Source organism: Lingula anatina, chromosome 8, assembly GCF_051362555.1.
Source record: "Lingula anatina isolate TDL-2025a chromosome 8, LinAna3.0, whole genome shotgun sequence".
Taxonomy (NCBI): Eukaryota; Metazoa; Brachiopoda; class Lingulata; order Lingulida; family Lingulidae; genus Lingula; species Lingula anatina.
In genome coordinates this window covers 10,472,337-10,497,377 of record NC_141774.1, presented here as the reverse complement: position 1 = coordinate 10,497,377, position 25,041 = coordinate 10,472,337, and the positions used below count along the sequence as shown (strand labels likewise).

General features: G+C 36.1%; 1 protein-coding gene across 1 annotated transcript in view; it reads left to right on the top strand.

Moving 5' to 3' along the window:
* The first annotated feature begins 644 nt into the window (after positions 1–644).
* The window catches only part of LOC106167791 (3'-5' exoribonuclease HELZ2-like), a 37,866-nt gene continuing 13,469 nt past the window's right edge, over positions 645–25,041 (top strand). The window contains exons 1-20 of the mRNA XM_086994127.1: positions 645–667; positions 2,327–2,451; positions 2,792–3,016; positions 3,238–3,283; positions 3,432–3,589; positions 4,193–4,288; positions 4,735–4,786; positions 5,094–5,349; positions 5,924–5,999; positions 6,457–6,502; positions 6,856–8,169; positions 11,979–12,270; positions 13,136–13,313; positions 14,179–14,304; positions 14,627–15,150; positions 15,617–16,084; positions 16,739–16,936; positions 17,407–18,172; positions 20,375–20,462; positions 20,989–24,856. Of these exons, the coding sequence (XP_086850253.1) occupies positions 2,374–2,451; positions 2,792–3,016; positions 3,238–3,283; positions 3,432–3,589; positions 4,193–4,288; positions 4,735–4,786; positions 5,094–5,349; positions 5,924–5,999; positions 6,457–6,502; positions 6,856–8,169; positions 11,979–12,270; positions 13,136–13,313; positions 14,179–14,304; positions 14,627–15,150; positions 15,617–16,084; positions 16,739–16,936; positions 17,407–18,172; positions 20,375–20,462; positions 20,989–24,856 (8,855 nt within the window). The 5' untranslated portion in view covers positions 645–667; positions 2,327–2,373. The remainder of the gene's footprint in view (positions 668–2,326; positions 2,452–2,791; positions 3,017–3,237; positions 3,284–3,431; positions 3,590–4,192; positions 4,289–4,734; positions 4,787–5,093; positions 5,350–5,923; positions 6,000–6,456; positions 6,503–6,855; positions 8,170–11,978; positions 12,271–13,135; positions 13,314–14,178; positions 14,305–14,626; positions 15,151–15,616; positions 16,085–16,738; positions 16,937–17,406; positions 18,173–20,374; positions 20,463–20,988; positions 24,857–25,041) is intronic.

Here is a 25,041-nt window from a genome sequence, read left to right as displayed (position 1 = left end):
AAACCATAATCTTATTAAAACCCATATTGATATTAAGAAAGGTTATCTTAAGTGACATGAAAAATGTAAGTGCATTTCTCAACCTATACTGGGATATGTGCTGAAATTTTCTCTCAGAGATGTGTGATCAAAATGTCTGTTGTCAACAATTGGAATTAAAAAAGACATACAGTATGGAAAGTTGAGGTCTTTGTGGTTAACAAAGTGGTTTTTACTTCTCTCGTATTTCACGCGTGTTGGGCCTGTTGCTTCTAAATCTGTGCAGTCTAAAGAACTGTTGTAATAGAATTTTCAGAAGCATATTTTAAAAGACCCTTTCAGTGACAGAAGAAAGAAGTTATAATATAATAATCTTTATTGGAAAATCGCAACCCGAAGGTTGAAGTTATACAATTATGTAATTTATTTATTATTTATTTAAATGAAATTTTTATTCAAGTCTGAGAAGCCTGGTCATTTTTACACTGATGCATTCTGTAGATGGTCTCGCCTCCCTGGGGAGGATACAGCTCAGCTGCCATATTGGGCGCTCAGAGCTTATATAGTTAATCTCTTTTATCTCAATTAAAACAAGGGGCACATAAGCTTATTATGCACTTTATTCTTGTAATATGTGATTTTAAATGGTTTTGTTTGCAGTGAGGTGATGTGACTTTCATTCAAAAAGGTAAAAATTAATAGGATGACAATTCTTCATTTTGGAGGGGAAAGTTATAAAATAGATTATCCTAGGAAAAATGCCAATGTTCACATACTTTCCAATGGTTAATGAATCCATTCTGACATTCAAAGTTAATTGATCTTAAGAGAATATTAAAGAGGGTATCATTCTTTGATGGTTTATGTGGTCTGATATGGCAGGCACAGATTTCATAATAATTGCCATTTGCCATTTTGGTGGTAAAATGGAATTTATTACATTTCTGTGCATTTTTCAATTTATTTATTGTGGAAATTTGAAACTCATATGAAGAGTTGCTATACCTTTAAACATTTAGAACTTGAAAATTGGGTAATAGACTGAAATATTCTCCATGATTTGGGATAGCCTTGTATGCCTTGGTGATGAAGTGAAAATTGCTGAAGTTAAGTTAAGTGTATAAGGGTCTAATTACACACATATACATCAAGGTCTCTGGATTCAGCAACTTGCATGATATTAAGAAACTTTTGCATCTGAAAGACTCACTTGGGATACTGGGATAGATGGTGATGGGAAATTAAAGGGGCCGCTTAGAATAGAAGATCCCAGTATCAACTTGTCCAAGCTTCAAATATGGCGGATCTTACATAATAGGAAGACCACTTAATCCTGTAATGGTCTCTCCACCTCACACTCGCCTCCCCATGTGTCTGGTTGAATAGAGCCAAGATTTACATGTAATTACTATGCCCCTGCAAGGACGACGTGTGGGGAGGCATGTGAGAGGCGGAGAGACTATTACAGGATTAAGCAGCCTCCCTTTTTGGTAGGGTCCGCCATGTTTGAGCCTTGAACTAGATGATGCTTAGATCTTCTATTCTGAATGGCCCCATATATGGTGCTTAAAGAAAAGGTTTTGGATTACTAGTATATTAGTTAAAACAGCAGACTTTACTAGAAGGTGCAGTTGGACAGGTCCATATATTGTAATATGTAATCTAGAACATCTTTTTAGTACTTGATACAACTACTCGTCCACTGTATGTGACATGCCAGAGCGTTATTATATTGAGGTGCATTTGAGATATAATTCAGGGGCGGATTGAGGCCGACAATGTAAACTTGAAAATCTGACCGTCTTCCGGAAGACCCAGAAGACGGTCAGATTTTCAAGTTTACATTGTCGGGTATCCAATTTTTTCTGTCGGAAGACGGTCAAAAATGAAGGACAGATAAACAAAGATAATTAGGAAGACTGTCAGAAAAAATCTCTGGATCCGTCCCTGTAATTTGCTCTGGTATGTCACATACAGTGGATGATGAGTAGTTGTAACTAACTTATACCACAGCTGGCACTTCGGACTATAGCAAGAACGTAGCAAAGGGTATGAATACAAGTGCAGTAATCCTATTGTTTGGACCGCCAGCTGTGGGATAATTGAGTTTAAATCTATCTTGGTGCAGCCAACAATTTTTAACAGTGAATTTTCATTTATTTATACATGGCATGTTGGTCATACACTGTAGATTTTCTTTTATTTAATGGTATCTGAGGTAGCAAAAATGGTCTTAAAATTTGTCTGTAATTTTTCTCTCCTTCACAAAATTAGTTATTGTTACATGGTACAGTATTTAAAGCATTTCTATCTACATTATTTTAAAGATTTCCATTTTATATTTTAGCCCTTAAATATTCAAAACCAAGGTGTTTGCAAGCTGAAGAAATTCCTATGATTTTAAAGTTGCAAAGAGAAATCGAGACAGGGTTGAACTTCCATCAGTTTTCTCCATTGGATTTTCTACATGAAGTAGATATTTATTATGTTACTTTATTTATTTATCATTTTATTATCCATTGTTTATGTCTATGCAATGTAACTTATTGTTGATGATAAGTGTACCATGGTGCAAGGAAGGTTGTTTTAAATAGTGTATCCTGGGAAAAAAAATCACCTTTTATTGCAGAATTTTTCAAACTGACATTAAATTTTGTAATATCCAATTTTAATTGCTATGACATGATAGATATAAACTTCAATTAGCTTAATTTACAATAGATGCAAAATAATAATAATAAAAAAAAGGTGGCACTATATTGTATTTCAGTGATACATTTTACATTAATTATTTTTCTAAAAAACATTTTAGGATGAAATAAAATACTTGAAGGAAAGCAAAGATCAGACACTAGCTGCCTGTTGTTCGGGGGAGCCACTAACTGCACTGCTCTGGAACAGAACTGCGATTGCCCTAGGGACAAGATTGTGTGATGCTCTTGATTATCAGGAGTTACTTATTTCACTAAAACTACACCATGCTCTGTTTTGTTTGTGCCATATTGATAGCATCAAAGAAGAAAGCCAGCTGCTTCAGGTAGTACAATTATAGACACAAAGGTGCATTCATTAAAAAAAAAACGTGGACATTTATTTTATGCATATAGAGAGAGCTTTCGTATAACTGTCTTTGCTCACCTGAATACATGGTGTGTTTATAGGGCCATTTTTCATCCTGCTTGTGAACACAATTTGCTGATGATAGATATTCAGTTTTTGTGATAATTTTTAATTAATGTTTCACAGTTATTTTAATAGGAGAAGGAGCTTTTCTTGGAGGAGGCCTGTAAACATTGTAAAGAAGGTAAGGAATTGATTTTAATAAGTTACAAAATAATTGCCATTTTGTAAATTTAGCAGTACCGTAAATATCAATAATTCAGATTATCCTGGCAGGCTCTGCCAATTATGTACTAGTATTACTGGTATGTCTGACATATATTTATTTTCAGTCATTCAGATCATCACTAGATGGAAAACACCAAGTATAAATATGCAGGTCTATCTGTTTGATGCACATCATAAATTGGCTCAAATTATGCTCAGACTAAAGAAGTTTGACCAGGCATTAAAAGAAGTGAACGCTGCAATAGAAATGAACCAGTGTCAGGTAGGTTTTATGTTCACTATGAAAGAATGAGATGTAAACAGTGAGTAGAAACAGCAAGTTAATATGATACACTTTACAATAATAGCTAGCATCTAGAATTATTTATTATAATAAGAAACTGATTTGAAAGGTAAGGCTCATTTTCATTTCATGATGACAAAAATAGTTGTGACATGCGTTAATATAAACCTTCACAACACCTTTCAGCATTTTCAAATATTTCTATTTTGATAACTTGAATTGAAACCTTTGACTTACCTTTAGCTTAGGTGGTTGTACATGTTTTGCATTATAATGATAACAGTATTTATCAAGACAAATATAAGGGTGTATTCCCAGAGCTTTTAGATCGATCTATCCTCATGGGGAGTCTCACTAGAGGCTTAAATGTCCGTCCCCCCTACTACAAGCTGTAAGGGGGTAATCAACTATCGTGCCCGCTCGACTGACAGCTATTAAGTGTGAACCCCCAGGGAGTTAGGTCGATCTAAAGTAGATCAATCTAATCTCTGGGAATGGGGTCTAAGTGCAGGTCTTTGCCACATTTTCCATGTATTAAATTTAATGTGTTCTTCTGAAATTTACTTTCTACTTTTATAACAGGAGACCTTAGCCTTAGATGCCATTTTTAACCTAAAATTAGAAATTGAGAAGAAAATGAAAAACATGGAGGCGGGGGAGAAACCAAAGAAGCTGCAGGTATTATGTTGACAAGATTAAGAGAAAATTTTGTTTAATTTTAACACTTCATAAAATCAAATCAATAGAAAATTTACCTAACAGATTTTGAATTCATCAGTATTAATATTGTTATTGTATTTTCATTTCATTATTTCTTTTTTAATTATTAAATTAATTTTTGTTTATTTGTTCATTTTTAAATTAATTAATTAAATTTTTTTCCTGTATCATGCATTTGACCTACTTTCTGTAAATCTGAGCAAAAACTGTACATTTGCGTGCTAGTTGAATACATTGATTGCAAATTGATTGATTTCAAAATAACACTGGTTCAGCATTCAGCGAGCCTGCCTTATGTTTTTTTTATGTTCTCCATAACCGTTTTGTAATTATTATTGTTATTGTTGTTGTAACAGTTGTTATTTTCATCATTTTTGTATCTCAGATATTAATCTTTCAAACAGGTTAATTTAAGACAAACTCTTCCTGCAGATGAGAAAGCAGAAAAAGCTTTAGGTTAGTTCCTGGCATTAGAGCATTTTTCAGGAATGTTATAATTTAGAATCAGTCTGATGCAGATCAGTGCATGATATGGGTTACACATATTAGAAATGTTACAACTTACAGAAAGTTTCAAGTTTAAATTTAAATATTTTTGTTTTTATTTGTATGCTATAAAACTGACATATTTGCTATTTTTAAATACATTAAATATTCTGCAATAAAAGTAATTCTTGTTGAATTTATTTATTTAGTTTAAATTATTTATTTGTTTTATTCATTCACCAACTCATTAATTTATCAATATATTTGTCTTTTGTAGCATCAAGAGAAACAGAATGTCTACAGCAGTCGATAAAGGCTGAGGATAAGATCAGAGAGACCCCCAGCAAAGCAGGATATTTTAAGTGTGATGTGTGTAACGTCATTTGTAATGGGCAGCAACAGTACCACCAACATTGCAGTGGCTCTAAACACCAGCAAAAGCTACTGCAGAGACAGAAAGAGTTGGACACTGGATCTGTTAAACAGGAACCTCAAACATTTGATCAAAATAAAACAAATCAGACTAATGTAGGGTGAGTGTTCAGATGGAAATTTATTTATGATTTATTCTGTATTTATTTATTTATTTATTGTTGCTTTTGTTGTATCTTTAAGTTGTGCTTTTTAGGATTTGTTTGTTTAGGACATGTAAATAAAAGATTAAAATAGAATTTTGGAAGAAAATATCCAAGGTTGCATAACAAAATGTTTACCACATTGTTGATAACTTTTCTCTTGTACAACATAAAACTTTTCTCACCCATTCCAAAATTTTTCAGTAATTATTTTGACTACAGTGTCTAGCTCCAAGTTTTAGATTTGAATTCAGTAATTGCCACCTTTCCCTTCACTTGTATTTCAATATTTTTTCACAATGAAAATGGCATAGTTTCAGTTGAAAGTAACTCTTTGCTATAAGTTCCATTTATCTTGACTGATCATTTGATATTTTTTCTTCCTTTTTAAAGTACAAAGGCTTAAATGAATACAATCCAAAGCTTGTAGAAAAACAAACCAACAAAAAGCTTTGGAATTCAGGAAAAAAACAATCCAGCTTTTAGAATGCGAAAAAGGTTCATCATGTTTTGATTTTTATTTTCATTGCAGGACAGAAATAGTAGGAAGACTAAGAGTAGATAAACCAAATGATGCAGAAGGACAAAACCCCATAAAAACGATGGTGGTGAGAAAAATATTGTTTTTTTTTTAGATTTAAATAATTTCAAATCAGATGCAATTGGCCCTTCTTAATTGGGCACAGGGGATATGGCATCTTAGGCTCCGTTCATATAAAAAATCTATTTTCTAAAAATCTAAAAATCTGTATATGTGGTATCTTGTGATCATGGTCTGTGCCCTGAATACCCCACAGCGTAATTATGGGCAGCAAGAGCCAGTTACTTCCAAAGTTGTAATTAATTCTCGGCACTGCAAGTAATTACATAGCGGGGTATTCAGGGCACAGACAATGATCACAAGATACCACAAATAGATTTTTAGAAAATAGATTTTTCATGTGAACGGTCCCTTAGTGTCCTTGCTTGTAGTGTAGTTAATCATCACTGTATGTTGTTTTGTAAAGCTATTTGAATTATAAATTAGTCATGTCTTGTAAGGTTATAATTTGATTTTTCCATAAGGGTCACTTGAAAAGAGAACATTCAACTTTACAAGGTCCAGAGCAAGGTAAGACTTCATACATTGTCATGTGGAAATGTTTTTTTTAATATCTTGCTGTGACTGCATGAACGTTCACACATGAAATAAGCTAGGGCATGCATGAATGCTTTGAGATTTGTTGATGATAAATGATTGTCTATATGCTGCTACTGTGTGTTGCTGGGTGCATTACTGAAAAAGTATCTTTCATATTCAGTATAATAAGACAAATTATAATTAATGTTTTTAAGTTTCTATGTTTTGTTATTGAAGAAAGTAAATAAAGCTTGATAATTCACAACCACAGAACTTTGTCTTTATCAGCATGTTCCCGATATTTTGATTATATATTAGCTGATTAATTTAGTAATTTATTATAGGAATGACCAGCCCTGCAGATGCATCATCTGTCTCAGGGAATTCTATTCAAAGCCTGGCAGCCCAAATAAGCACTGCTTTAGGCGCTCCCTACAGGGCAATGGTGGGTTGCAGTAAATGCACTGAAAAAGTTGAAAATGAAGAGAAATTCTCTCTGAGAGTTGGCACCACTTCACATTTGTGTACAAGGAACATGCTGCTTGTACAAAACCAGAACAAGCCCTTATCCCATTGGGTGGAAATTCGGTTACGAACAAGTCACAAGTCCTTTGCTGGTAACTATGTGATGTGTGGAGCAGTGATTGCAAATGGCAAATGTTGCCATGGAGACAGTTGCACCTTTGCCAGATCGGAGGAAGAAAGAAATTTGTGGAACCTAGAGAAAAAAGAACAGTTTAGCATCTTATCTTTTTTTGAAAGGCTCAAAGGTTTTTCTGCACCAGAGGAAAAGGGACCAGCTGTTGCAGCCTCAGCTTCTCAATTGTCAATTTCTTCAATTTTAATAAAGCATGGCGGACAATTCAAAGTTGTGTGCAGAGACTGCTTTCAACGAAAACCACCGGTCATAAGCAAGAAAAGACCTGGACGCTCTATTTGTGAAGATCCAAAGTGTCATGAGTGGGTAATGGGATCAAATGTACTTATTCATCAGAAAAAGGTAGGAGGGGAAATGGAAACATTGGTAATAAACCCCAAGCCAACAATACCTGGAGACTTTGCATTGTGTAAGAAGGGAAAATTGTGTGTAGATGAAACCTGTAAAACAAAGCTAGCCCATTCTGTGGTTGAACAAGATGTCTGGCAGTATGAAGACAAGATGGGAATAGATAGGAAGCAACTTCAGGCAGAAGTAACATCCAAAAGACAGGCTGGAATTCAAAGAAAGAGAATGGCTTCTTTGCCAGAAACAATCCCCGATTCCGTAGAGCAAACACTTAAAAGAACAGATTCTATGTCTTCCATCACTTCTTGCTTTTCTACTGATGAGCAATTGCGCAACATTAATTGCCCTTATGATCTCAGTTGGTGTTGCAGGAAATGTTTTGAAGAAGGACGGGTAGCTGGTCCAAACAGAACCGAATCAAAATGCAGTGCTTCAAGACATCCTTGGTCCTCAAATACCAAAATATGTGTGTATAATAGCCGTGGTAGAAAGGCATTTGAAATAAGAGACTGTCCATCTATACCAAATGACACATTTAAATTATGTCGCGGAATTGAGCAGAAAGGGAAGTGTTCTTATTGGGGTGGTCCATGTAGATTCCCCCACAGTTTGGAGGAGAAGGAGATTTGGGAGTGGCAAAAGAAAAATAATGGTATGTATTTGTAAAATTTCAAATTCCTATTAAAATGATAATTTAATAAGATACTGAAAATGAAAGTGGTAGATGGAAACTGTCTTCCAGAAGACAGCCTGAATGTCATTTTCAAGTTTACTAATTTTTTCTTTTGGAAGATGGACAAAAATGGAGGTGGGATCAACAAAGATAATTTGGAGGACTGTCAGAAAATATCTCATGATCTGCCCCTGAATGAACATTTTGAGAGTTCAATTCTCTCATCTCAAACAAGCTGGTTAAAGTGACAGTCTATATTGTGGTTATAATTATCAGAAGTCGATTGTAATACTCCAAAGTAGCAGTGATAATATGATATACAATATACAGTAAAAATTAGTTGGGTTATTAGCTAAATTTCAGCTTACTCTGAATAAAGCTTGTTAGGTTAAAATTCACTAAGGTTCAATTATTGTACCACCAGCGTTAGCGCTGGCGGTACACATGATTTCGGTCCCGTCCGGATCGTTCCGCCGGCTCCGCCGGACGGCTACCGTTACCGCTTCTCCTCCTAGATGGTAAGGGCCCCCGTACCCATCTCATGGATTTAGGTCACCTATAATCTCAACTCGTTCCACGTAAAATTTGGGCTTTGTCGGTATTGGGGTCTGGGTGTGGCACTCATTACAATGCACCCTTGTCTAAAAATGGCAAAATTAAATGCTAATTATCTACCCTACGGAAGGAGTTATGGGAAAAATTTCTATAGACGGCTTTCCAAAAGTCATATGTGTAGATTTCAAATATACCCTTGGATTTGACCTTTGACCTTTACTTCAAGGTCAAATGGGCCAAAATTTTCAAAAAAATGAAATTTTTTACGAAAAAAAAAATTTTTTGCCCTGTTATTCAGACACTACACAGACTTAACCAATAATATTATTGGAAAGTGTTACCCTTCAGGTCATCTTTCATCTCCATGAATTTGGGGTCAATCGGTGCATTTTCACGGGAGTAGCGGCCATAAGATACCGAAACTGAAAACTGTCTCTAATTCGGGAACCGTTAATGCTAGAGACCCATTCTTTTTTGCATTTTGTAGAGCATGTAAAGCCCAACACTGGAGGTGGTCTCGGTTTTTTTGTATTCCATACGGTTTTCGAGTTACGCTGTATCAAAAAGTACATATTGGTGGTAAAAGCAAAATGTGCAGTACGGTAATGGATAATAAATTTTGAACTCTGGAAAAATAAAACATAAGACTTGGAAAAGCAGACAACTTGTGTTCAAAAATGACATTATTTCATCAAATTTGAACTTCTGAAACTTCAGAGCACCTCCTATTTCTAGAATTTTGACCAAAATGACATTTTCTTTATTTTAATTAATTTTTTCTGTACGAAATTTAAGGCACATTATGGTAACTCCAAAATTATAACATTTAGTCCCTTATATCTCCAAAACTGGCAGAGATAGGTCCATAGTTACTATTGAAGTTGAATAGGAAGTCATATACTGGCTATCTTTCTGTGACCTTAAAATTGACCTTTGACCTACTTTTCACCATGAACTGAACTTTGCAAATTTTGCTTTCCTTTTATCTCCAAAACTGGCAGAGATAGGTCCGTAGTTACTATTGAACTTGAATAGGAAGTCATATACTGGCAATCTATATGTGACCTTAAAATTGACCTTTGACCTACTTTTCACCATGAATTGAACTTTGCAAATTTTGCTTTCCTTTTATCTCCAAAACTGGCAGAGATAGGTCCGTAGTTACTATTGAACTTGAATAGGAAGTCATATACTGGCAATCTTTATGTGACCTTAAAATTGACCTTTGACCTACTTTTCACCATGAACTGAACTTTGCAAATTTTGCTTCCCTTTTATCTCCAAAACTGGCAGAGATAGGTCCATAGTTACTATTGAACTTTAATAGGAAGTCATATACTGGTAATCTAAATGTGACCTTAAAATTGACCTTTGACCTACTTTACACCATGAACTAAATTTTGCAAATTTTGCTTTTCTTTTATCTCCAAAACTGGCTGAGATAGGTCCGTAGTTACTATTGAACTTGAATAGAAAGTCATATACTGGCAATCTAAATGTGACCTTGAAATTGACCTTTGACCTACTTTTCACCATGAATTGAACTTTGCAAATTTTGCTTTCCTTTTATCTCCAAAACTGGCAGAGATAGGTCCATAGTTACTATTGAACTTGAATAGGAAGTCATATACTGGCAATCTATATGTGACCTTAAAATTGACCTTTGACCTACTTTTCACCATGAATTGAACTTTGCAAATTTTGCTTTCCTTTTATCTCCAAAACTGGCAGAGATAGGTCCGTAGTTACTATTGAACTTGAATAGGAAGTCATATACTGGCAATCTATATGTGACCTTAAAATTGACCTTTGACCTACTTTTCACCATGAATTGAACTTTGCAAATTTTGCTTTCCTTTTATCTCCAAAACTGGCAGAGATAGGTCCGTAGTTACTATTGAACTTGAATAGGAAGTCATATACTGGCAATCTTTATGTGACCTTAAAATTGACCTTTGACCTACTTTTCACCATGAACTGAACTTTGCAAATTTTGCTTCCCTTTTATCTCCAAAACTGGCAGAGATAGGTCCATAGTTACTATTGAACTGTAATAGGAAGTCATATACTGGTAATCTAAATGTGACCTTAAAATTGACCTTTGACCTACTTTACACCATGAACTAAATTTTGCAAATTTTGCTTTTCTTTTATCTCCAAAACTGGCTGAGATAGGTCCGTAGTTACTATTGAACTTGAATAGAAAGTCATATACTGGCAATCTAAATGTGACCTTGAAATTGACCTTTGACCTACTTTTCACCATGAATTGAACTTTGCAAATTTTGCTTTCCTTTTATCTCCAAAACTGGCAGAGATAGGTCCATAGTTACTATTGAACTTGAATAGGAAGTCATATACTGGCAATCTATATGTGACCTTAAAATTGACCTTTGACCTACTTTTCACCATGAATTGAACTTTGCAAATTTTGCTTTCCTTTTATCTCCAAAACTGGCAGAGATAGGTCCGTAGTTACTATTGAACTTGAATAGGAAGTCATATACTGGCAATCTTTCTGTCACCTTAAAATTGACCTTTGACCTACTTTTCACCATGAACTGAATTTTGCAAATTTTTCTTCCCTTTTATCTCCAAAACTGGCAGAGATAGGTCCATAGTTACTATTGAACTTGAATAGGAAGTCATATATTGGCAATCTAAATGTGACCTTAAAATTGACCTTTGACCTACTTTTCACCATGAACTGAACTTTGCAAATTTTGCTTTTCTTTTGTCTCCATAACTGGCAGAGATAGGTCCATAGTTACTCTTGAACTTGAATAGGAAGTCATATACTGGCAATTTACTGTGACCTTGAAATTGACCCTTGACCTATCTTACATCTTACGAAGAACTTAAATTTGATTGTACCATATATATTTTTTGCAAAAGTTTAAAAATTCTTGTTGATTGCATTTTTACAGCTTGTCAAGCACAAAACTGGTGGCTGTGTCCCTTATTTTGTGTATGTGGGGGTCTATACGAATGCGCTTGCTCCAGCTGGTGGTACAATATTCGGAGGCGGTATCGCCTCTCTGATCCTCTAGTTTATGATTGTTAAAGAAGTTTGATTCCTAGATTACATAAAAAGTTGAAGCATTGTTGTCCCCCAAAATAGTTGTAGTTTGATAACAGCATTGCCTCCTTATGGGTGACATTGGTTAACATTGATTACCTCAAATTTGCTGAAATAATCCAGTTAAATAATGAAAATAATATGCATGTTTTAGTGGCCACACAGGAGGAATTGGTGATGGTGTCACAAAGGAATCGGACAACTAGAAAATCAAGCAAAGATTCTTCGACATCCCATGTACTTCAGCGGGGTACGAATACAATTGGAAAGCAGGTCTTTTGCGAGATTTGCTGTGTGACATGTAATAGCCACGCCCAGTATCAGAAACACTGTGCCTCTGACAAGCATAAGGCAAATTTAGATTCTACAGTGGACCTGGATGCATCTTACAAACATAGGAAACCACCATTAGGAGTGTATAATGGCAAATTTGAGCTGTGTGAAAAGTAAGAACAAAAGTGAAGTTGCAGTGATACAACAGAAATTAAAAATTTCACACTTATTTCAGTATCTTATAATTCCAAGACTCACTATGATAATTTACTGGCATGGCTTATAAACCATATGAACAATTCAGTTTACTTGTCCAAATGTTTAAATCTTAGTTTCCAAATGTAATTTTGCCTGATCAGTAATTTCTTTAATTTAACATAAGCATAAGAATTACTCATGAAATACTCGTACTCAAAGAATTTTCCGAATTTTTTTTCAACTTAGTATCCTCTGATCCTTTTTTCCCTGACATTTGTTACATGTATAAGTGTCACTATAACCTTGTAACAATCTGGGAAAAAAGGACCTTAACTCACACTTATCATAGTCTACCATTACTTCAAACACTGACTTCTGGTTTGTGCAAGATTGAAAACTGTGCAAAAATGTTAATCATGCAGCAAAGTTCATCTGCAGGTCATTAAGACAGCATTAAATAAACCACATGGCATTTATCTGTTAATGATTATCAAATAGCAGGCCCGTAGGCAGGGGGTTCGGGGGGGGGGGGGGGGTTCGAAAGAACTGCCCTTTATGGTGGGAAAAGGTCCACTCTGGGTAAAATTAGATCTAGGTTCATGAAGTTTTTATGAAAAAAGGTCCACTTTTTCAGAAAAAGAACCCCCCTTTTGAAATTGCTGGCTACGGACCTGAATAGTGTCATTTTTATTTAAAGAATTTCAACTAAAAGTACTTTAAAGTGAAAAATGTTAGAAACCTTATGCTGTGTGATTTACATAGCGCTTATCTTTACTGTTTTAGACAAGTATGAGATATGTTTGATGTGTATAATATGTGTTACACATGTACATATTTTAGCCCTGGTGCGTGTGATTTGGGCAACTACTGCCCACAGGCTCACAGTGAGGAGGAACTCCAGGAGTGGAAGATGAGGCATGATGAGAAGAAAAGACGAATGAAAATCAACAGAGATAAAAAACAACTTGACTATGTGAACAGATTAATGGAAGAATACAAAGACTTTGGAGGGGCAGTGGTATGTACTGTGTAATGTGTAGTTCAAAGGGTAGCATGCAGTTTAGTGCAGACACAGTATAATACGACTCTTAACTGAAAGGTGACCTCCCATCTTAGGTCTTTTTCACATAGACTAGGTTCCCATACACTTATTGTATTAGCAGGGTCGATCTAACACCAAGGGGATTCTTGCTAAATTATATTCAGTCTAAGCGGCTTAAATGTCTGTCATGCCTACTGAAGCTGCTAAGGAAGTAATTAACTTTTGTGCAGACTTAAACTGAATACGATTTAGTGAAAGTCCCCTCAGAGATAGTTTGATCCTGCTAGTACAATAGGATTATGGGAATGTTCCCATAGAGTGGTACAGTTCTGTGTATCACTGTAGGCTAACTAGCACAGACATTTAATATTTGTCTGTCACACCTACTGAAGCTGTTAGGGGGTCATTTATTATGGTTTAGCAGCTTTAGTAGGCATGCCAGACATCTAAGCTGCTTAAGCTGAAAGCAATTTAGCGTGAAACCCCTTGGACATGGACCAATCCTGTTAGATAGATCTAGGTATGGGAACTCAGTCACAGTGCTCAGTGTGAAAAGTGCCTACAGCCATCATATCATTTAACTCCTCTTCATTTTATGTTAAATTGTATCATGAATATCCTGGTTATTTTAAACAGTTTCAAATTAATTTATTATGTTAACACAAAAACTTCCCAGGAAAGGTAGATTCCACAATTTTGTAACAAAGGATATCATTTAAAGAGAACATTATATTTAATTAATTCAGCAAATTATTTGGGATAATGTGAATAATGAAGAAAATGACGTTAATTTGACAATTTGGCCAAAGTAATGATCACTGGTTTGATGAATATTTTACAGCTCAAGGATCACCTTGAAGATGTTGATGTGGAGGTGAATGGGGTTGCATGTCCAGCGGGAATAGTGAAAGAAGAATTTACTGATGGAAGATTGGATTATGAATGGCAGTTTGATGTCACAGCTAAGGTAATACAGAATGTGTTTCAGGGTTCAGAATTCAATGTTCAGGTAGTTTCTTCAAAATTAGGAAAACACCGTTTTTTTTCAATAATTAATTTATCACAGGTAAAGAAGAAGCATCATAAAATCTCTATATTTTGTCTTATATTTTGTTTTGTTTTACTCCAAAATTGTTTGCTTACATTTTCTATACTTGATTACATGAAATTAAACAGTATAAAATGAATTCTTTTTTTGGTGACTTTTTATTTATAGAAATTAATCTTTAAGTGCCTTCTTCTGGTGTGCTCTAAAAAGAGGTAACTGTATATATCTTATATCTTTCTAGGTGAATTTAAAGAAGATCTCCTTGCTTTTGCATACTGGCAGAGTGAATTTTTGCCTGAGAAGCAGCAACAAAGACTTTGCAGATGGAGAGGAATTCTGCACAGATGTGGCGAAAAACAAATATTCCATCCCAGTTTTGTTCCATTCTCATGTACCAGTCGGTTCTTTTGAGCAGTGGCTGATACTGGACTTTGGAGAGAAACCCCATCTGCAAATCAAACTTTTGGTGGACCTGGCCCAGGAGAATGAGATGAAAGAGCTACAAAGTGCAAGGCAACAAATTATGACAGATGAAATGTTTAGAAATGTTGAACTGGAGCCGTTTCCCAAATGTAAACTGACATCTGGGTTGATAACAGAGTTTTTAAATCGTCAAAAGCGACTGCAAACAAATCCTGCTGTCAAAGTGCAGTCCTTAACAGCTGTTGATGAATATACCACTCACTTAAACCAACACAATTACAAGCATTGCCTGAAACGTTGGCTAGATTTGGAAGAACTGGAGATGGAAAAACTTCTACAAAGGTGACATAATTTAAATTGTTCAGCTGCATAAACAAAATATTAAATTTCTTAAAAATTTTGTTTTGACATGCATAAAATGTTCTATATGAACCACCTCTAGGATAACTTAACATTTTTGTAGCTGAAAGAATTTAAAATCAATGTGTTTCCTTGATCAGTTCATGGAAATTTTCTGGGACTAAAGGATTCTGTGTGCAATCTGTTGATTGTCAATAATTCTCCGTGACATCAATCTTAGGTGTTGAGTTATATATATATATATATATATATATATATATATATGATTTATTTTTAGTCCTTTTATATAGCTCTGGCATAAAATGTGCTGTATTCTGACCCCCCCCCCCCCCCCCCAAAAAAAAAAAAAAATCCCTGAAGCCATTGAGTGGACAAAATTTAATGTAAAGGTCCTGGTTAACATGGTTGTATTAAACAATAGAGGTATATCAGTTTTAAATAATTTCAGGTCCATGCTGCAGACAACATGCAAACTGCTACCATTTGAAGATGACGGTGAAAACGTACCATGTGATTGTATTGAGGCTAGAGCACCTGTCCCTCCTGAACTGAGTTGTGATGGAAAACAAGGGCACTTGATATCCAATCATGTCAAGAAGGTGTATGTAATGGCAATTGAGCCCACAGCTTGTAAGGCCTATGAAGCTGTTCTCATCAAGGGTCAGTACAGGCAAGATACCACTGTACTGGTAGACCAGGGGAGTAGCATTAGGATAATCCTTTCACCAACTTGTTCTGCAGAGTTGCAACTCTATGGGAAGCCGGAAGTAGATTTGAAAATCAGTTTTCAGCTGGACAAAGAAAACCTAAGATTAATGGGCTTTGCTGTTGACATGTTTGGGCACGTGGACCAGCTGTTTCCTGATATTTCCAAGATCAATCCAGCATTAGTCAGTGTTGAGGACAAACCTGTGAGGCAAGCATAATTTTATACAATGTATTTAGTATGAGTGACATGATCAGTCTGTTTCTTTAAAGGACAAAGGACACTAGCACTTTAGCCAGTAAGGGTCTCAAAGTGAGCCAGTGTTATATAATTTTTTGTTTTATTTTTAACTAGCCCATTACCTCTGGCTAAAGTGACTAATGCTTAAGACTTCAGAGGGAGTAGTTAAAATCCAAAAGAAAACTAGCAAACTTTACAATTTGGTTTCAAAAAAAAAAAAAAAAAAAAAAAAAAAAAAAAAAAAAAAAAAAAAAAAAAAAACAAATGAAATTCATGCAGTGAAATATTCTTAAATTCAAATAAACTTAACTGCATTTAGAATCACCTGAGCCTATAGAATGAATTTATGCTAAACCGTGAGACTTGATTGATTGCCATTTATTACCACTGTGACTATTCCTTGATAAATAGAGGTCAAGCAGTAGAGGATCTCTCCCTATGTTATTTATTGAGTAGTATTTTATAACAATTAAGTCATGGCTATCATGTGATACTTCCAATAACAATATTTATACTTTTTTCACACAATAAAGCAAGATGTTTTAATACATTGGGACAGTCCCTCACGTTGCAGATATCTGTGTACTCAATAAATTAAAATTGCAATAATTAATTTACTTTCAGCATGAGTGAGAATTTTGAGGAGAAGAACTTGCAGATTGTAAGTCATTTGTTGAGCAAGAAGACTGGGTATATAAAGCAGCCTCCCTTGATAGTATATGGTCCTTTTGGCAGCGGAAAAACTTACACCCTCTCACAGGCCATGTTGAATATGATCAGTGTCACACAGCAGCGTTGTCTTATATGCTGCAAGTCAGATAGGTAATAGAATTTTCTGCTGCTATAATGTGTTTGTAAAGGCACTGTACTCACAGCACATTTAACAGTAGTCTTAGAGCCCATTCTCAGAGATTAGATTGATCCAACTAGATCGACCTAACTCCCTGGGGGTTCACGCTAAATAGCTGTCAGGTGTCAGGCATGAAAGTTAATTTCCCCCTTACAGCTTGTATTAGGCGGGACGGACATTTAAGTCGGATTATCTGACAGTAATCTAGTGAGACTCCCCACGGGGATAGATCGATCGAAAATCTGTGGGAATGCGCCCTTAATCATCAGTGCTAATGTGCATTTTACTTTTGAGCTGGTTTGTACCTCTTTTGGTGAGTCGAGGGTGATTGTAAAATATTCTTGAATATGGGGGAATCATTAAGCAATTGTTAAAACTTAGATACTTATTCGTATAATATTGAACAACATTATAATAATTTACTTTTATTTGTTAATTTCAGTGCTGCTGATATTTATATTCTGAAGTACCTGCAACCCTTCCTGAAAGAAAGGGGGAAAACAGTGAGTGTTCTGAGGGTTTATGAAGACCAAAAGTCCATATGCGATGTCCGCACAGACATTTTACAGTATTGTGAACATGATGATACCAAACTAACCTTGCCCAGTGAATCCAGGCTACAAAAAAGCAACATCATTATCACTACACTGAAGTCTTCCATTTTGCTGTTTGATACAAGTGTGTCTGGGAAGTTTACACACATTTTGATAGATGAGGCAGCACAAGCAATAGAACCAGAAAGTCTGATTCCATTACTGTTGGCCAACAAAGACACAGTACTTTGTCTCACTGGTGACCATATGCAAGTAACCCCAAATGTGTATTGCAATGCTGTGCGACCCTGGCTTCAGCAGACCATGTTTCAGAGGTTGTTTAGGCTTTACGAAAAAGGAAAAGACACTAAGTACAAAGTTGTTCTTTCGGGGAACTACAGAAATTGCCGGGAAATCTTGGACTTTGTCTCTGATGTATTCTATAAAACCAAATTATGTTCAAGACGAGAAATTCCACATTTTGAAGGTTATTTTCCTTTATCATTTTGTATGGTTCAAGGAAAGCAGGAACTCAGCCAGTGCGGTATGTCATACTATAACATTGCAGAAGCAGAAGCAATTGCCAGTGAAACTGAGAAGCTCCTTAAATCATGGCCTTTGGCAGAGCAAATGGACAGTGATGGAATAGCTATTCTTACTCCATACTATGAACAGGTAAGTAATATTTTAAATATAAGCTTCTAATTCCCACATTGCAGACTACAGGAAATGTCACTCTGCACCTTTATTCACATTTCGGTGATTCTTTTCTTGTCATACCTGTAACTTGAGTAAATGTTGTGAGGCATCCAGTAGAATAAGAATGAGAAATATGAATGACTCCAGTAGAATAAGAATGAGAAATATGAATGACTCTGATACTGGAACTTTCCTACAGCAACTAACTGACATTGTGGTCTCAACCTAGGACCTTTCACTGGGTAAATGATGTGGATGGACTGGTCATCTGGTCCCAGTTTCATTAATACTGGATAGCACTATTCTATGGATAACACTATCTTTTGTATAAAATTGTAAACCTCTGGATAGTTATCCTGAGGGTAGCAGAGTTTTTAACCACTGGAAAGTTGTATCAAATAAATATCTAGGCCCGTATTCCAGAATCTCCCTTCAGCGTTAAGGGAGACTTAAAGTCGACCTTATACAACATTTGTATTCCAAGACCTTTCTTTATCTCACTTGAAAGGAATCACTTAACAATCCTTAGCAAAGGAATCGGTCATTTCTAGAATCTGCTTTTCTTAAAGATTTCCTTTATTTTCGCCTGAGGATTCCTCATAATGTAAGGTTGGTCTGGAGTAACTTTAGTCTTCCTTAAGCAGCCATCGTGTACATTTCTCTTGTGAAAATCAGCTCCACGGAGGACTATATAAACCAACATGCCTGCCTAAATTCAAAATCAATTTATTCAACTAGAAAAGCACTCCGAGAGTGAAGTCTCCACCCAATTTTCATTCAATAATGACTTAGTTTTTTTATTTTTGATTATTGATTGATTATTGATCCAGATCACCACCAAAAACGAATCATCTGTTCCTTGGCCCACTTGTGACAGTTTATGAAAATTTCATCACAATCGACGTATAACTTTTTGACTTATTTGTGATTATTGATTATTGATCTTGATCACCACCAAAAACTAACCACTTCTAAGTTAACCCATTTCTGACCTACCCTGTAAATGTCATAAAAATCGGTCCATAACTTTTTGAGTTTTTTTTATTAATGATAATTGATTGATTATTGATCTTGATCACCACCAAAAACTAATCACTTCAAATATATCCCATTTCTGGCCTACCCTGAAAATTTCATCAAAATCTGCTTGTAACTTTTTGAGTTATATTGATGACAAACAAACAAACCAACAGACAGACAGTCAGACAGACAAACAAACGGGATGAAAACATAACCTACTTGGTGGAGGTAACAAAAAGACAGACAAACAAACAGGGGTTTGATCGAGGATAGGCTTTTCTCTGTTGACTAGTTGCATCAGTAGCTGCTTTTTCGATATCAGAAAGGGGTCTACGACTTTGGTTTTCTCATCCTCCAAACCATTATGTTCTCTTCTTGCCATATTTGCTTTGTTCACTAAATTTGGCTTAGATCAAAAAATCCAAATGCAGTGATAATGTCCATATGCGCTGTTGCATGAATGAAGTTGATCAGTTGACCCCAATTATACAATATTACTGAGGCATTTTTAACAAGGAGGGTGTCACAAATGCCTACTCTAACCAATGAGGAGCTCCTTTATGTCAGTGTCCCTTACCTAAAGGCTGACTTTTGTCAAAGTAATTCCTTATCAAAGGAGAGGCTAAAGTGTGGTCTTAGAATACCATTTCGTTAGGCCTTCCTTTACCAAGGAACATCTCATCAAAGGAAGCCTTTATAAAAGTTGACCTTAGCCCTATTTTAAGGAACATCTTGGAATACGGGCCCTAGTGTATAGTAAACATTCTTTTACCCATTGGATAAAAGTGGGTCAAACATGGCATCAAAGAAGCCATTTGGGAATGGTTGGAAAAGCCAACATTGAACAAGAAAGGGATCTCAGTTTAAACAGGTCATTTACCTAGTGAATGGTCTCAGTATATCCCAGTATCCAATTTATTCATATTTCTCATCTGTGACTTTTCTTCACATTTGTTGTGAATGGTCTAGTGAATGGTCTCAGTATATCCCAGTATCCAATTTATTCATATTTCTCATCTGTGACTTTTCTTCACATTTGTTGGCATTTTGCATGCATGTACATAATGTATCAAGGACACAGATTCTTCAAGCGAATTTGCACAATAGGCAAATTAAAATGATCGAGATATGCACATCAAATGAAAATAAATTTTGCAGGTGAAGTGTATCAGAAATGCTCTCAAGGGGAAGGACCTTGGCCACCACTCTAAGAAAGTTGTTGTGGATGTAATTGAGAATGCCCAGGGTAATTATTAAGTTTTATGTGCAATGGCCATTTTCATCCAATCATATCAGTTGTATTCAATCTCCTGTTTTACCAGTTCTGTAATTTCTTTGTAAATTTATTTTCCATTAAGTATGCAGTGTAATAAAAATCTTAATACCCAAGGGCTTGTTGACACACAAAGTAGGTTTGATTATATCTGAATTAAACAAAATAATGCCTTTTCATAGCCATAAGAAGTACTTTTGATTGTTAGACCCCATTCCCATACCTAGATCGATCTAGCAGGATTGACCCATCTCTGAGGTGATCATTGCTAATTACGTTTAGCTTAAGTTGTTTGATGCCTGGTATGCCTACTGAAGCTACTAAGCGATATCCCCTTACAGCTTCAGTAGGTGTGCCAGACATCAGAGTCACTTAAGCTGAATGCAGTTTAGGGAGAAACTCTTGGAGATGGACTGATCCTTTTAGGTCCGATCCGATATAGGTGTGGTAAAGGGGTCTAAGGCAATGGTAAATATTTACGGATGCTGATATTTTTTAGGCACTGAATACTGGGCCATACTACTGAGTACAGTTTGTACAAAACAAAAACTGGTAAGTGATAAAAAACAAAAAGGTCATCATCTGGGAGTATTGTCAGACCCAAAACTTCTGAATACTGCCTTTACAAGAGCCAGATCTCTTGTCATGGTGATCGGCGATCCTCTTGCCTTATGTTCAGTTGGTTTGTGTCAGAGTGTGTGGAAAAGATACTTGGATATATCAGCACAGCATGAAGGTGTGAAACCTGCTAATGTAAACCTTCAGTGGATTGAAAAGTCTTTGGAACAGTTTCACAGTTATATTATGTCTGAAAATGAAATGCAAGATACCATGAAAATGCGTCCAGACAGTCCCACCTTTTCTGATACAGTATTATCAAGTGTTTCAGAGGATTCTGGAATCAGCTCTGGCTATAGTCAGTATAGTGGGAGTGAGGTTTCCATTTGTTCAACACAAACAGAATCATCCAGAAGCAATTCTCCCTGTCCAGTTGGCAGAGATGGTTATGCAGAGTCAGATATTGAACATCCTGACACTGATGCTATTATGAAAGCCTTGCAAAAAGAGTATGACCAAAAACCCGCCAAGATCCCCCTTAAAAGTAGAAGCATTTTAGATATAGAGTATGGTGACAAACGCAAACGCATAGATGAATGGTTACAGAACAGTTATTTGGATATTGACACATATTCTGAGGAGTCTGACTGTTCTGGGGACATGTGTTCAGATTATTTTAGCAGCAGAGGTCTAAAATCATATTATGAATGTTTGGAGCCACATTTACTAAGAAAGAAACTTGAAGAAGATCCTGACAGATACAAGAGATGTATTTTCCAGATAGACACATCACAAGAAGCAACATGCATTCCAGTTCAGAGAGATGCATCTGTGGACAAAATTAAGATTTATGGAAGACAGCGTTGTGGTCAAGCTTTTAGTGGTGAAGAAGTTGTGGTCAAGATATTTGACTTGCCAATAGATCCTGTTGACCCTTCTACAGGTGAAATTGTGAAAAGAGGCAGGGTCCTTGGTGTCCTTGCCCACCTACCCCTACCTAAAGAGTACAAACTCATCTGTAGTGTTGATGACTATAACTGTTCTTTGATGAAACCTATTTGTAAAACAATGCCCAAGGTAGTGATTTTCAATAAACATGGTGGGGAAAATTCTGTCAGTGTATACAGAGTAAAGGAAGGACGAGACAATGAAGCAAAAATGGAATTAGTATACACGGAAATGATAAAACCCCAGAGCAAGCACAACAGGCTGTTCATTGTGCGATATCTTACCTGGAAAGATCATTGCCGATATCCTTTGGGAGTGGTGGTAGATGTGAAACCAGCAGCAAATTCATTGGAAAATGGGCTGGAGTTGCTGAAAATCCAATACCGTCTGACCCATCAATTCACTGCACAAAGTAGAAAGCTTTTACACACAATCTATGGCAATAACTATAAAATCCCATCTAATGAATTAGACTCTAGAAAAGACTTCAGGAGCATCTACACATTTACCATTGACCCACTGAATGCAAAAGACTTTGATGATGCATTGAGTTGTGAGGAAACAAATAATGAAAACGAGTTTCAAGTCATTGTGCACATTGCAGATGTTGCGTATTATGTTGAGGCTGAGGCAGCCATTGACAAGGAAGCCATTGTGCGCAGTGTAACTTTTTACCCCAATTGTGAAGATCACAAGCCCTATCACATGCTGCCTCCAAGACTTAGTGAAGATCTCTGTAGTTTGCGCAGTGGGGAAGATAAGCTGACAATATCTGTTATTTTCACCATAAACAAAGATGGTTTATTCACCAAAGAGCCTAGCATTGTGGAATCTGTCATATGTTGTAACAAAAATTTGAATTACAATGAAGTGGAGCAAATAATTGAAGACCAGACAACAACCAAGGAGTTTTTTCCTGTGAAAATGCTTTATGACCTGTCACATGCTCTCCGTATTAAGCGTTTAGGAACCGGAGCTTTTTTCCTTTATGATGCTGACCATTTGCAAGATTCATCAAACTTTAAGAGCCACCAGTTAGTGGAAGAGTGGATGATAGAAGCAAACAAACATGTGGCAGGAGTCCTTTTGAAGGCATACCCTGACAGCACAATTCTGGTGCAACATCTTCCTCCAAGGGAAGAATTATACACCATTTGGAAAGATAACTTCAAGCATTTCCTGCCAAATATGCTTTACTTTGACCCCCATAGATTACAATTGCCATGTCTTGGTAATGTTCCACAATATGTTATGCCTAAGGTTGAAATAAAGGAAGACATATGGAAAGCAATAGAGAATGCTGTTAATTGTGATGACTGGAAGACCGCTTTCACTCTTGTTTGTCAGGAGCAAAAGCATCCTCAGCATGCCCATGTATTACAACAGTGGTTCAGTATTCAGATGCACCGAAGAGTCACTTGTTCTGCTTATGTTAAACCTAATGAAATAGTACACTCTGGAATGAACATAGGACCTTATACCCAGTTTACTTCTCCAGTGCGCAGATACATTGATCTGATTGTGCACAGATTATTGAAAGCACATTTGGGGAACATGGCATCCCCATATAATTCAGAAGCAGTTCAGAAAATATGCCATCTCTACAATCTTGGTGTACTGAAACAGAAACATTTTAGTAAGGATTGTGATTGTTTAGCCTATGCTTTTAAATTGTCCAGTGACCCTGTAAGGCCTCATTATACAATAGTAGAGGCCATGGAAGAAGACCACATTCTGTTCAGAAATCCAGATTACAATTTTGTCCCAAAGAGATGTGAAACAATCAAATATGCATCCCTTTCCTTGCAAGAAAAGCCTGAATTGCCAGAGGATAATAAAGCAAGAACTGTGCTGGCTTGGGGAAAGCGAATTTATGACCAAATACCAAATGAAAGCCAGGCATTATCAGTAAGCCAAACAGAACTTGATACAAAAAGGCATGTCCGTCAGATTGCAGGCAGGGATTGGCAGATCATGTTAGACAAATTCGTGAAGGGGGACCAAGATGGGTCAAAAAATTTTCTTCAGAAAATTGTGAAAAATGTGAAACGGAGGCAAGTGGATCCTTATCTAACCTCAGAATCACCAGGTGGCGGAATGATTTTTGATCACTTCAAACAGTTTTCTCTATTGCTTAAAGGGGGAGATGTTTTAAAGTTATTTTTCACAGCTGAGATTGAACGAGGATTTCTACGTCCAAGGGTACAGATTTTGAGTTTGACTGACCAGTTTCATTTGTGTGTGCACCATAAAGAGAACCCTATTATATGTTTCGAGGATATGGCCAGTAAGGCTAGCAAAGAACGCTACCGTGACATAGATGAATACCAGCAGATTTGGCGCCCAATCCTTTCCATGGAGTCTGCCTATGAAGCAGTCAAGTCTGATGAATCTTTTTACATAAACAATGTTAAAATCACTTGGATACAAGATGAGAAAAATAATCTGCCAGTATACAAAGGTCAGTTTAGCCTCGGTAAAGAGTTTTGCAAGCAAAGACATATTTTTTTCATGAAAGATGTGAACGGAGATGAAGTGGAAGATTCTGATGCTGATGAGGATGAAGATGAAAGTGACAGCGAGGAAACCAATGACCTGGAGCATTTTTCAGAGTATTTGTGCATCATTTGCCCAAGGATTCCAGCTGCAGCACAAACTTATGGAGAGAGGGAACAAATGGGGGAGAGGGACAAAGGTGAAAGTTACATCTGGACTGGACATGGAGTGATTACTGGTGTGAAAGAGCAAGGAAGTTACATTCATTTTAAGCTACATGATAAGTCTTGTCACCCTACAGAGAAAATGCTACAGCAGCCAAGTGTGTGTACGTTAGAAGTGATTCCAAAGACTTCAACAGATAAGTATGTATTGTTTTTCTGAGTATATATTGTATATTGATTAAAGATACGGTGTTGAGATATTTATTTATGGTAATGTTAATGTTTGTGACAATTTGTTAAATGAACTCTCTATATATGTAGCCTTTTTCGTTGATGATGTTTTTATAACCTAATGTGCAACATTGAAGTTGATTTTTTTATTTTTA